Below are 13,568 nucleotides of genomic sequence, written 5' to 3' on the forward strand. Positions count from 1 at the left end.
TCTCTCTCTCTCTCTCTCACAAAAATAAACATTAAAAAGAAATTCTAAAAAAAGGCTTAGACTGGGGGAGGGGTGCTTGTTGGCTGGCTCAGTTGGAAGAGTATATGACTCTTGGTCTCGGGGTTGTGAGTTCAAGCCCCACATTGGGTGTAGAAGATTACCTAAATAAATACAAAAACTTAAAATAAAACCCAAAAACTTAGACTTGGGGTGCCTGGCTGGCTCAGTTGGTAGGCCATGTGACTCTTGATCTTGGAGTTGTAAATTTGAGCCCCATGCTGGGTGTAGAGATTACTTAAAAATAAAAAAAAAAAAAAAAAAAAGACTTAGATTCATAAATAAACAAGGGGGAGCATCCATCTAGATCTGTCTGTCCAGAATGGGAGCCACTAGCTACATATTGGCTATTGAGCACTTGATATATAGACTGCTGAAATTGAGATGCACTACAATTTTGAGGACTTGTTATGAATAAAAGAATGTAAAGTATCTCATACGTATCTTTATTTTTTTTTAATGATTATATACAGCCGTGATAATATTTTGGATATATTGGGGTAAATAAAAACATACTGTTAAAATCCAATTTTACTTGTTACTTTTTACTTTAAAGAGTGTGGCTACTGGAACATTTAAAATTACATAAGTGATGGGGTGCCTGGGTGGCTCAGTCAGTTGGGCATCCGACTTCGGCTCAGGTCATGATCTCATGGCTCGTGAAGTTTGAGCCCCGCATCAGGCTCTGTGCCGACAGCTCAGAGCCTGGAGCCTGTTTCGGATTCTGTGTCTCCCTCTCTGTCTGCTCCTCTCCCATCCATGCTCTGTCTCTCTCAAAAATAAATAAACATTAAAAAAAATTACATTAGTGGTTTGCATTATATTTCTTTATTTTTTTTTAAATATTTATTTAGAGAGAAAGCACAAGTCGGGGAGGGGCAGAGTGAGAGGGAGAGAAAATCCCAAGCAGGTTCCATGGTCACGTTCCAGCAGGTTCCAGCCCCAACGTGGGGCTTGATCCCGTGATGGTGAGATCATGACCCGAGCCTAAATCAAGAGTCAGATGCTTAACTGACTGAGCCTCCCAGGTGCCCCACATTGTATTTCTATTGGACAGCATTGAACTAGATTTACTAGGAATATACTTTGACTAGTCCTATTCACGTTATGGAGTTCTTTGTTTACTTGTTAGGATTAAAATGTATTCATGCTAGAACATTTACCAACGATGTGTTTGAGATCAAGCTGTTAGGAACTGGAATTTTTTGTTTTCCTTTGTAAATTCAATTAATGACTGCTACTGTTTTGTTTTTTCTTTTCCAAAATTCAGTTATGACAGTTAATTTCTGGATGGCTATTTTTAATTTATCTTTTTCTGTTTTTTTGTTTTTTTTTTTTTAATGCAAAACTGTACTGTTTTGGAAATAGTTAACCTAAGTACATTAGGAATTATTTTACAAAATTCCCTTATAGGTCCTGAATGCTCACAACAGGAGTTGTGTTGCCTCAACAATTTGGAATTGCTTTTTTGATGCAAACAGCATGGGTTAGGGCTATTTTTTTTGAGAGAGAGTGAGCATGAGCCGGGGAAGGGCAGAGAGAGGGAGAAAGAGAATCCCAAGCAGGCTCCGCACTGTCAGTATGAGCCTGACACGAGGCTTGAACTCATGAACCGTGAGATCACGACCTGAGCCAAAATGAAGAGTCGGACGCCTAACCAACTGAGCCACCCAGGCACCCCAAGCCTTGACAATTTTGAGTGCTAGTAAGGTCATCCTGTCATTGGCAACTTTCTGAGGCCTGTTCATGTGCCCTCCAGTCCGAAGGGAATAGTTCCTGCTCTGGGGACCTGAAGGGGTCCTGGCATGGGGCTCAGCTGGGTTAGCTGATGCACAGGGCTGCTTGGCTGCAGCTTGGGCAGAGGCCCCTCAGAGAAGCAAGACAAAATCACTGGCTCCTGTGCTAGAGAGGACTGCCGCCCCTGAGGGCAGTGTGTTCTCTCAGTCTTGGCTGTTTTGAATGGCAGGGGACAAGGTTTCAAAGACAGTTGTGTGAATGCCACCGAAGGGGCATGGTTGTGTAATAGAATGTTTTCATGTCTTACCCGTAAAATGGCATTCACACTTTCTCCTTTTTTGTGTCCTGAAGGCTATATTTAGGGGCCCAACTTCCTAGGTTGAATAGCTTAATCTGTAGCCACAAACTTCTGTCACTAAACACATTTTCTTCCTGTGCTTTACAGATCATTAAAAAGCTGATAGAAAGAAAACAAGCCCAGATTCGAAAAGTATACCCTGGACTTTCGTGTTTTAAAGATGGAGTTCGACAGATTCCAATAGAAAGCATTCCTGGAATTAGTATGTACAGATCTTCTTTTAAAAGCAAAACCTTTTGGTCATGCCATGAGATAGGTTTGAAACAATTGCCAGAGTGCCGTGATTTGGAAAGCTTTTTGCTCTGCCTGTCTCCATTCATGGTGTTTGTAGTCTTGGGAAGGGAGTGCATGCTTTCCCTTTATGTCTTTTCTCTACTTCTCAGTGTGGACAAATCAAGGAGAATTCAGATGACCCCTTCTTGTAGCTGATAATATCTGCCATTTATCGAGAGGTTGCTGTTAGAGCACAGGGGAATTCTACTTCTACAAATGGGGAATTTGAGTCTCAGAATGATTAAGTCCTTTGAGCTTACATAGTACATGGCTAGTAACTGTCAGAATTAGAAGCCGCCTGATTCGGATCTCCAGACATTTTGCTGTTCGTACCCGTTGCTCGTTGCCGTCACGATTGCAACCTGCCCACATGTGTGCTTGGCCAAATCAGTCTCTCAGCATTTCTAAAAAAGATGATTGGAAACATATAATTTGTTTCAAGTTCCCTATTTTAGAGTAGTTTTCCCAAGGGTTCTTATCTGTGAGTATGTGAGGGGTGAATCATCCTGGGATAAAACACACAAAATAGCTTGTTTTTGTAGATTGAAAGTATTGAATAGCTATGCTTTGATTCAGTTCAAATCCAGCATCTTCTAGTATATTGAAGATTTAATACAGAAAACAAAATGCAACAAACTACAGTTCTCCAGAAAAAAAATAAGACGTTATTTGGGCAAGATATATTCCTTCATTACAATGGCTACCCTATGGCACATCTTACTTTTGCTTCTAGCCCTAGAGATTTCACTTCCCTATATCATCCCTGTTAATGGCACAATAGCTACCATATTGCCAGGCATTTTTCTGGTTTTTTGGTTTTTTTTACATGCATCAACTAATCTCAAAAGCGATAACGTCACCTAATTTTTAGAGTTCTGTTTTATAGATTGATAAACTGTAGAGGCAAAAAGTTAAGTAATCTATCTAAGATAAGTTAGCTTTTAAGGAGTGAGCAAGAAATCAAATCCAGGTCTATTGGATTTGAGGCTGTGTTTTCTTTCTGCTGCGCTAAACCATCTTGCATTGCAAGCAGGTTCTTTGCCAAATAAAATAGAGACCGGGAGGGATAAGGTTCGTTCTAACCTAAAATAACAGCTTAACTCTTTCACATGTGATTAGCAAAAAAAAAAACGTGACTTAGAGTTTAAAATATACACATATCCCCGGTACTGACATATTTATTTTTTATACTCTCCTCTAAAAAGTTGGAGTTCCTCCTTTAAAAAACACTAACCTAAAGTAGTGTTGGTTATCTTGGGAATGTTGGAAATGTTTCAGGTTTGTAGCCATATACGGAAGAAAACTAATTGCAGTTGATTTCTGTCTCTTCCCAGAAATAGACTTATTTAGGCATGCGTATAATTTATTGCATTTTGATAAGTATTAATGTTGTTATTCTCTTGACCGAAAGCAGTTCTCATTCAGTGTTTAATTTCGTTGACATGTAGGAGAGACAGGCTGGAAGCCGAGTGGAAGAGAGAAAAGGTAAGTCAGATGGGCGAGAGGATGTTAATGGAAGTGATTTTTCTTTCCTCCCCGCAACTTAGAGGAAACGGGCAAACTGACTGTAATCACTCAGGCGGCACTTGCTGCGTTTCAGTTTTCATAAAAAATGCTGGGATGGTTCCAATCTTAGGGTTTTGTGAAAATGAGCTGAATAGGATTCCCCTGGCAGGAAGGCAAAAAACTAATCATTGTACCTTGTTGTTTGCTCTTTTCCTTTCAAGTAAAGAGCCCAAAGACCCTGACCAGCTTTACAGCACGCTCAAGAGCATCCTCCAGCAGGTGAAGGTGGGTGTTTTCTTTTCATTCACCTCATGCAGATATTTTGAAATGATTTCCCACATGGAATTTCCATATTAGATACCTTACTTTTTTCTTTACTCAAGAGCCATCAAAGCGCTTGGCCCTTCATGGAACCTGTGAAGAGAACAGAAGCTCCGGGATATTATGAAGTTATAAGGTTCCCCATGGGTAATGCCATTAACATTTTCTAAGTATAGATGTAACAGTCTCTGGATGGCGGTGTGGGGGACAAACGGTTGCTGAGGTTGATTTGTAATCTTCTGTGGTAGGGTAGGGTTTGTGTGATGACGGGCGGTGGGATTCCCCGTCCCCGCGGAGGGCCAGTGACGTAGAGCAGCGTGATAAAGGAGACGTGGGTGGCTGTGTTCAGGAGACATGCTTGCACCTTTCAGAGCTGCACCCGACAGCACTCGATGCAGAAAGCCCACGCGGGGAACTGCACTCAGCACTAGATGTGAAAGCTGGCTGTGTGGACACAGCCTTGTTTATACTCCCCCATTTGGTTGCAAATGGAGAAACTTCAGGTTGTCCTCTTGATATATTGTGAGCCTTTTGAGAATTTTTGAAAGCAATAAAATGAAGTTGGATTAAGCTGCTTGCCTGCTATCCTAGCAGAGGGAGAGATTCTTGATTTTCCATGTTCTTGATGGATACTATTAGTGTCCCTATTTACACTCCTTTTTAAAGCTTTATTCCACATCTAATACCAAACAAACAAGAAATGCCTTTAGAAATGTAGAAGTGTGGGATTTGCTGCTGTACCTGCACCATGTAAATGATTAGTTGAACCAATTCAGAATCCAATTAAACTAATTTGGCATTGTGTAGATGACAGAAAACTAGCTGAAATGTTTTCTTTTCAGTCACTTGTGCGGCCATTGTTTGGGAGACAGCCTGTGTCTTCTGTCCCTTTTCCACCTGTAATCTATTCCTGGTACCAAGCAAGTATTAAAATATGAAAGGAAGAATGAAAGGGACCCATTAGCTCCCTGGCAACAGAATTATTTGTGGGTGTTTTCTATAGCCTTAATTTTCACATGAATGTGTTTTATATAGTCATAGTAATGATTTGGGTAGTCTGTACTCCTTAAAGTGGACATACATCTATATGCTTTTATTCCCCTTTGCTTTCTGCCTTGCTTCTGTGTATTTCAGTTATGAAAACCAAAGTGTGAGGATTGACTGAGTCTAGAATTCTGTATGGAACGGTGTTTGGGGAGTCTGTATATTCTTTTCTTTTTTAAAAAAAATTTTAAGAGGTTTTATTTTTAAGTAATGTCTACACCCAACATGTGGCTCAAACTCACAACCCTGAGATCAAGAATTGCATGCTCTACTGACTGAGCCAGTGATGTGTCTCTCGGTATTTTCCATCATGTAAAAAATATGTTAAGACCAGGGTACCTGGGTGGCTCAGTTGGTTGAACATCTGACTTCAGCTCAGATCGTGATCTGGTTCGGGAGTTCAAGCCCTGCATCAGATGCTCACTGCTGTCAGCACGGGGCCCGCTTCGGATTCTCTGTCCCCTACCTCTCTCTGCCCTTCCCCTACTTGTGCTCTCTCTCTCAAAAATAAATAAACATTTAAAAAGTATATGTAAAGACCATTTGTGCCCATTTCCAAACTTAAGTTAACTGACCTCTGGAGTTAACTCCAACTGACCCTGGACCATCTCCACTCCTTTTATGAAACCCTCGTGGGAGGTTGTGTGAGTTTGGGGAGAATAATTATCTTTTAGCCCTGCTCATGTATGCTCTGAAGACCTGCAATAGTAGTTCTAGAAGGTCCTGTCTGTCATAGCCTACTCTCAGCCTGCTTTCTGGAAGTGTTTTTCCTGGTCCAGCCAAGCAAAGGGATGAGCCTTTCCAGTTGGATACCGCCTGTGTGCATAGCTGAATGCTTCCGAGGGCAATATTGGCCCCATTGAGCAAGACCAGTGGTGAACTGAGGTGTGTTCTAGACAAAGAGAATTAAAACAGTAAATGGTGCTCTTTAGGGGAGTAATGATATTTTTCTTGGGATGTCTTTAGGTGCTGAGTAAAATGTGTAGTCTTGCCCCTAAGATGGTCATGCCCGAAAAGATGGTCTTTTTTCTGAGGACAAGACTGACAGATCAATAATTTTACTTTCTCCCATTATTGCCTTCTTGCCTTTTTCTAAAAACATTTCTTCTCTTTCCCCTTTGCCTTCAAAAACTCTTTTCTCCCATATGAATGAGACCTAAGCTGTGTCATTTGGGGCATCTCATTCAGAACATTGTCTGAGTAGTCTGGTTCAAGCATGTCTTCTTACCACGTGTGGATTACTAGTTAGAGTTTTCCTATTTACCCAGAACTCCCAAGTTGGTGGTGGTGGGGGATGAAAACAGAATAATTTTATGATTTCTTCCTATGTGGTATCACTGATGTGTAATCACCTTCTTTTTTGACACATGCCGTTTGGCCAACCACGCCTCTTAGAAGGCTGGAGGAAGAAAGATGTTATTTATAACTGAATAGAATAGAAAGATGGAAAGGAAATGTACGGAATTGGCTGTAATTATTCTGAAAGGTTCAAACACTTCTATGACTCTTGTTTTGTTCCTACTGTATTTTAGGCTCTCCCCATCTCTTCTTATCCACTATCTTCCAAATAATAGTTTGAAAGCTTTTGGATAAACTTCTTTGTGCCATGTTTCATTCTTTTTTTCCCTTTTTGGTTACATGTCTTTTCCTTCTAAAACATAAAATTATATCAGGTAGCGTATCTTAAGTGGTAGGCATGTGGTGGAAGGAAGGTAAACATCTAACTTACTTGGAGAGACACAATTAATTTCATTAGTCTTTCTTCATTTACTGAGAGGACATCTTCATCTGTTCAGTCACACTTGGGTGAGACAGCTAGTGGGGTATTTGCTGAACTTTTAGGTATCTTAACACTTGCCAGTTTTTCTCTTCTTCCAAACTGTTTTAGTGAGAGAAGAAAATTGAATGTTGAACTCAGGTTGATGACATAGCACTACCAAAGATAAGCTTTGTTCAGAGGAAATAGGCGAGAGTACATATTTCCCATTTTTTTCTTCGGTGTTTTGGTAGATTTAAGATTTTGATCTAAATGAATTTCCATTTTTGGTTGTTGTACATAATTTTATATATCTGACTAACTGATAATCCCACTGTAGTTGGTTGTAAGTTTCCTTGCCTCTGGAAAATTTGATCATATAGTGGGAATTTGGGTTATGGGTAGTCAGAGGTATTTCTTTAATAATTTTGACTTATTTTTCCATGCACAGTTAATATAATTTTTTTAATGTTTATTTTTGAGAAAGAAGCAGGGAAGGGGTGGGGGGGGGGCGGACAGAGGATCTGAAGCAGGCTCTGCACTCACAGCAGGGAGCCCTACATGGGGCTCGAACTCACAAACCATGAGATCATGACCTGAGCCAAAGTCAGAGGTTTAACCGACTGAGCCACCCAGGTGCCCCACAGTTAATATAAGTTTTAATGATAGAACCAGACTTAGAGTCAACTAGGAACCTATCAGTAGACAAATGTTAACATCTTCTAATCTGCATGGAATTCTTTTTTTTTTTTTAATATTTATTTATTTTTGAGAGAGAGAGAGAGAGAGAGAGATTGAGCGAGTGGGGAAGGGGCAGAGAAAGAGGGAGACACAGAATTTGAAGCGGGCTCCAGGCTCTGAGCTGTCAGCAGAGAACCTGACATGGGGCTTGAACTCACGAACCGTGAGTTCATTACCTGAGCTGAGGCCGGATGCTTTACCGACTAAGCCAACCAAGGCGCCCCTGCATGGAATTCTTTAAATCAGTCCTAAGAGTGGGGAGTAAACAAGCCCCATGGTATTCTTATAAGTTTAGATAAAGTACTGTTTTCATTTGTAAAATAATATAATTTAAAGGAAGTAGATATATTGGGAAAATACTATTTTACAGTAGTCTCTCAAGGCTTACTGGCTTTAGAAAAAATTTTTTGTGTGATTTTTTTTTATTGCTTGTGATTCTTATTTCGTGGATGGAGCATGAAACTAAATTAATTTGAATCTTTATATGCAAGGACACTGGTGTATCTGCAGATTTATTTATGATCACTTTCTGTACTTTAGTTCTGTCTCTACAGCACCAAAACAACTGTGAATTTATTGAAACAAACTCAGTCTGATTGTTCGACTTAAGTAATGCAGTGATTCAGTACAAATGTCCCACCTGCTCTACTCTGTGTAGATAGAGCCTCTTCTGTGTAATTCTGAATGAATAGCTAACAGTACTTAGTTTATCATACTTATCACTGCTAATCTACTTAGCTTCCTTGTGCTGAATAGGGGATTGGGCCAGATGACTAATAATGGTCCCTTCAATGTTAAAATGCTGTGATTTTACACAAGGAACCCTCACAACAGAAACAACCTAAGATTTAGGAACTGTTTTCCTTGATCATATGAATTTCTTGTAAGCAGGGGCATTGGGGTGGTAAAAATGTAGCCAAACCAATGACATAAATTTCTCTCCCTGTCTCCCTTTTGTCAGCGAGTGTTTAAAATAGGAGTCAAAGATTGCTAATATTTTTTTTTCCTGTGCAGATCTGAAAACCATGAGCGAACGCCTCAAGAATAGGTACTACGTGTCTAAGAAATTATTCATGGCAGATTTACAGCGAGTCTTTACCAATTGCAAAGAATACAACCCCCCTGAAAGCGAATACTACAAATGTGCCAATATCCTGGAGAAATTCTTCTTCAGTAAAATTAAGGAAGCTGGATTAATTGACAAGTGATTTTTCCCCCCTCTGCTTCTTAGAAACTCATCAAACAGTGTGCCTAAAGCAAGGTGGTTTAGTTTTATAAAGAATTGGACATAATGTATTGAAGATACTTGTAACTGTATTAATTAGCACTTTTGAAAAACAAAAAAACCTCCTCTTAGCTTTTCAGATACGTATTTAAATTGAAGTCATAGAACATTTTTATTTTATGGAATAGATTTTAATCTATTTACTACTATTAAATGTAAATTTTCTATGGCATGTCCATTAGCTGAATATTCAGTAATAGATGATCAGGGGTTTCCTCAAAACCTGTGTATGAGGAAATTGCACATAGTACCAAGATTTGGGGGAATGCAGAAACTTTTCAGACCATGAATGTTTCCATTTTTTCTAATGGAATGTGAGAGTTTATTTTTATTTTATTCTGAAGGACTTTAAGGAAGGGATACATGATAAAAAGCCCGTAAAAGGTGAAATATGTGATGTTTGAAGTCTCATTGTAGACTTTTTATATATATTTTTTAAAAACACTCATCTAGATGAGGTGCTTTGAGCAGTTCTGAAAAAAATGCAGTTCCAGAAAAGCAACTGCTTTGATTCCTAAGGAAGAAATTCTAAATACTGCAAAGTTTTTTATAAGCATCTGGGTTTTTGATAATTCTGTCTACCTACAATAAACTTGTGAGCGCATAACCACTATTTTAATAATTATTTTCTCTACACAAATGTGTACTATTATATCTGACTTTGCTTATGCAGGCCATAAGTTCCAAAAGGCAATCTCCTGTTGCACAAAGGCATACATTTGAGAACACTTGAGATCGAATCAATGTGCTTTAATAAGAAAAGATGCATAATCTACGTATGTATCAAATTTGGTGGATCCTTGTTCTAACTAATAAGGATTGTTTTCGTTTTCCATGAGACACACAACCCCACTGATAATGTACGATATGAACATTTTTCCTGTTGCATCTCTACATTCTGTTCATTGTCTGAGGTGAAATCAATTACCAAGATTTGCTGTCAGTATTTTATCAACTACATTGGAATACAGACCCAGGGTGATATCCCACTAAAATCCATCGTTCAGATGGATTAACCTGTCTCGGGACTCCAGCTTAGCGCTTGGGTTTATTTTCTGATTAACACTACATAGAGAAGTGGGACGTCTGCCATCCCAACTCTGGGAGAACCAACTAATATCAAAACAAATGAAGGCCATTTTGATGGTCTTTGACACTAATTTTTATGATACAAATTTATAAACTGATTTTTGTAAAGGACTAAGTTTTAAAAGTGTATTTAACTTGATGGGGTTTTTTATCAGCATAAGTGAATTAAAGTGATCATTTAATCATTGTTAAAAACAGTTGCCAGAGATAATCTGCATGACGGAAAAAACCCTGCAAATGGCTGTTAAGCGGGAAGTATTGTTTTTAATAGGTAAGGGATATTCAGAATGCTCACACTGAAAAATGCCTCAACTTTTTTAAGTCTAAGAAACTGCTTCGAGTGGCATCTAGATTTCTAATGAAGAATGATGATACACTTTGGATTAAGTATCTTGGACTGGTTTTAAACAGTGCTTTGTACTGAATCTGCCGAAGCATCTGTCCAGCTTGGTATCCTGTGAAAGTTTGTTATTTTCTGGGTAGACATTCTTATAGAGTATTGTCTTTAAAATCAGATTGTCTCTTCTATATTGAAAGCATTTTTATGTTTTCTAATTTAAAAATTAATATTTTCTTATAGATATTGTGCAATAAAGCTGAAGTAGGATGTGTGGTTTTTGCAAATGCTTTAACAGCGGATAAAATTTTACATTTGTAAAATTAATATATTGTACTGGTACAACATAGTTTTAAATTATATTTTAAAAAGCTCTCAATGTGGTGTTGCGTTTTCTTCTTCTAGCCCATTAAATTCAATAGGGCGATGGTTGATGACCATCGACAAGATCCGTAATTCTGCCTTTTAGGCATTTCGTGGAAGATGTTTAGAATTGCTGCATTCGTTGTAAGTTTCATAAAAATTCACAAACCACCACTGAGATAATTCCATGAGGAGAGACACTTGTCTGGGTCTGTGTCTTTTGAGTGGTCCACTGCATTTTGCCCGCTGTCACTCATTAAACAAAGGGGAAAAAAAAACAGTGAGAGAGGAGTGTTATTGGTTTAGAAGTTAAGTACCCCTCCCCCGCGCCCCCAGTTTTTCTGCTTTCCATCTGCAAAAAGATGAATGAAGACGCGGGTAAAAATATAGCTGGTTCTTAGACATCTCCTAATGAGCTTCTAATTTCACTCAAAATGCTGACTGCAGGAAAGAATCCTATATCCTGTTGGGGTATGAGAAGTACTGTACCTTTTCTTACTGAATCCTGAACCAACTGAGAAGTCAAAGGAATAAGGCACATGATGGCCAAAATACCTTCATTAATAATAAAATGGATATTGAAGAATGTGGCTTATATATCTATGGAAAATGGGCTAATACTGAACCCCAGAATGTGACTGACTCACCAGCGGCTCTGCAGACACTGCCAGCTTCCTCTCCAAGGGCAGAGCCTGTACCGTCGAGTTTAGTGCATGGCCAAGAGCAGTGGTGCTCTCTGAAGGCAGGCCAACTCCGAAGAGGCACAGGGGACGGAACAGCCAAACCGTGCAGTCCAGGGCCTTGCTGTAACTCATCGATTAGGTAAGTCCCTCCCAGGGGAGGAATGAATGAGGGGCACAGGGAGGCCAGGGGGTGATGTCTGTCCTTCCACAGGGATGCAAACATCGGGATTGGACGATAAGTCTCCTTCCCACTCCACCCCATGTCTCCGTATCAAAAATTGCTCTGAAGTTGTATTCAACACATTTAATAACTGGTTGTATTCATTAGAATAGTGAAAAGAAGACCGAGGCTTTCATATTACTTAGAAGTAAAATTTAAAATTGTGAAACCTAAGAAGTAGAAACAAGATCAGACTGGGGTACTATGGGCAGGTTAATAATGTGTCACGTCTTTTAGCTGACGTCCTTTAGACCAATGTTGAAGAGATTCTAAGAGCTGTACAAGGAAGGGTTATTGGTGGCAGCCTATGGCCTTTTCCGTATTGTTCTGAGCTGGTCTGCTCGGGCCTTCCGGAACTAGCATTCTCCCCTTTGCACAGTAGAACCGATAGTTTGGAGGGAGAGCGTCAACAAAGTACACAGAAGATGCTGAAAGAGGGGGTGAGAGAACACCCTTAAGTGCCATGAAAAGTTCTCTACTGTAATTTAGGTATACTTATGCCTTGGCTTTTTTATGGTAGTGTCTACTTTTTTGTGGAAAAAAACTAACAGAGACAAAGCCGTAGATTTTCTCTGGGTTTATTAAAAAGCGACGCAGAGAAAAGCAAGGAAAACAAAAGTCAGTCTTCCTGCTCCCTCTTGTTATTGGGAAGTCCAACACAACCTTGGCAGAATTAGTTTAAAAAGATGAGAAACAACACATCTAATTTGTGTATGTGTGTAATTTTCTGAGCTGAACCGAAGGTTGTCAGTTTTAATTTATCTAGGTTTGAAGTTCTTCAAGAACAATCCCTCATGGGGGCACCTGGGTCACTCAGTCAGTTAAGAGTCTGACTTGGGCTCCTGTCATGATCTCGTGGTTCCTGAGTTCAAGCCCTGCATCGGACTTTGCACTGGTCCTGCGAAGGCTGCTTGGAATTCTCTTTGCCCCTTTCCCAGTTAGGCTCTCTCTCTCTCTCTCAAAAGAAATAAACTTTGAAGGAAAAAAAAAAAGCAATCCCTTGGAGAATTTGCTAGAAGGTAAGGACCTCCTTGCACATGTTCATGCATATGCTCTTTCTGCAATACCACTTCATTTGGATATTGGGCCCTTTCTAAAATTCACTGGTCTCTGTTCTTTTTGCTCTCTGTTAACCACCCATTTTCTGCAGTTAAGAGAGATGGGTATGCTATTTATGCTTAATAATATCTAAGAACAAAAAATCTGCCTTTTTGTCCAATAGGGCAGTCCAACAAGAGAATAGGAAAAGGGTTATAAGAGAGTGCTTAAGTTTGCTTAATGTTGGTTGTTTTAAAAATTGAATAGAATACACATTTCATACAGATTTTATGATCAAGCTTATGAAAATCTTTTCTCCCCATACAGTGCTCTTGATTCAGTGTGCCAGCACTGCTTCTACTCAACACATTCACACCTATATAGTTGTATGTTGTTTTGTGGAAAACTCAACATTCCCTTCTATATTTAACATTAAAAAAAAAATTAAAGTGGGGCATCTGGGTGGCTCAGTCAGTTAAGCGTCCAACTCTTTTTTTTTTCTTTTACTTGTTTTAAATTTATTTATTTTAAATTTATTTTTGAAAGACAGAGGGCAAGTCAGGGAGGGGCAGAGAGAGGGACACACAGAATCTGAAGCAGGCTCCAGGCCCTGAGCCGTCATCATAGAGCCTGATATGGGGCTAGAACTCATGAACTGTGAGATAGTGACATTGAACCCTGCGTCCGGCTCTGCCCTGTCAGCACAGAGCCTGCTTGGGATTCTCTCCCCCTATCTCTGTCCCTCTCTCACTCATGCTCT

The 13,568-nt window shown here is 39.5% G+C and overlaps 1 protein-coding gene across 1 annotated transcript in view; it reads left to right on the top strand.

Annotated features, from left to right (window-relative positions):
* The window catches only part of KAT2B (lysine acetyltransferase 2B), a 103,623-nt gene extending 92,646 nt beyond the window's left edge, over positions 1-10,977 (top strand). Inside the window, 5 exon segments of the mRNA XM_042957116.1 lie at positions 2,240-2,354; positions 3,874-3,910; positions 4,153-4,216; positions 4,315-4,399; positions 8,808-10,977. Coding sequence (XP_042813050.1) covers positions 2,240-2,354; positions 3,874-3,910; positions 4,153-4,216; positions 4,315-4,399; positions 8,808-9,001 — 495 coding nt within the window. The 3' untranslated portion in view covers positions 9,002-10,977.
* The last annotated feature ends 2,591 nt before the right edge of the window (positions 10,978-13,568 follow it).

This window comes from Panthera tigris, chromosome C2, assembly GCF_018350195.1.
Source record: "Panthera tigris isolate Pti1 chromosome C2, P.tigris_Pti1_mat1.1, whole genome shotgun sequence".
Taxonomy (NCBI): domain Eukaryota; kingdom Metazoa; phylum Chordata; class Mammalia; order Carnivora; family Felidae; genus Panthera; species Panthera tigris.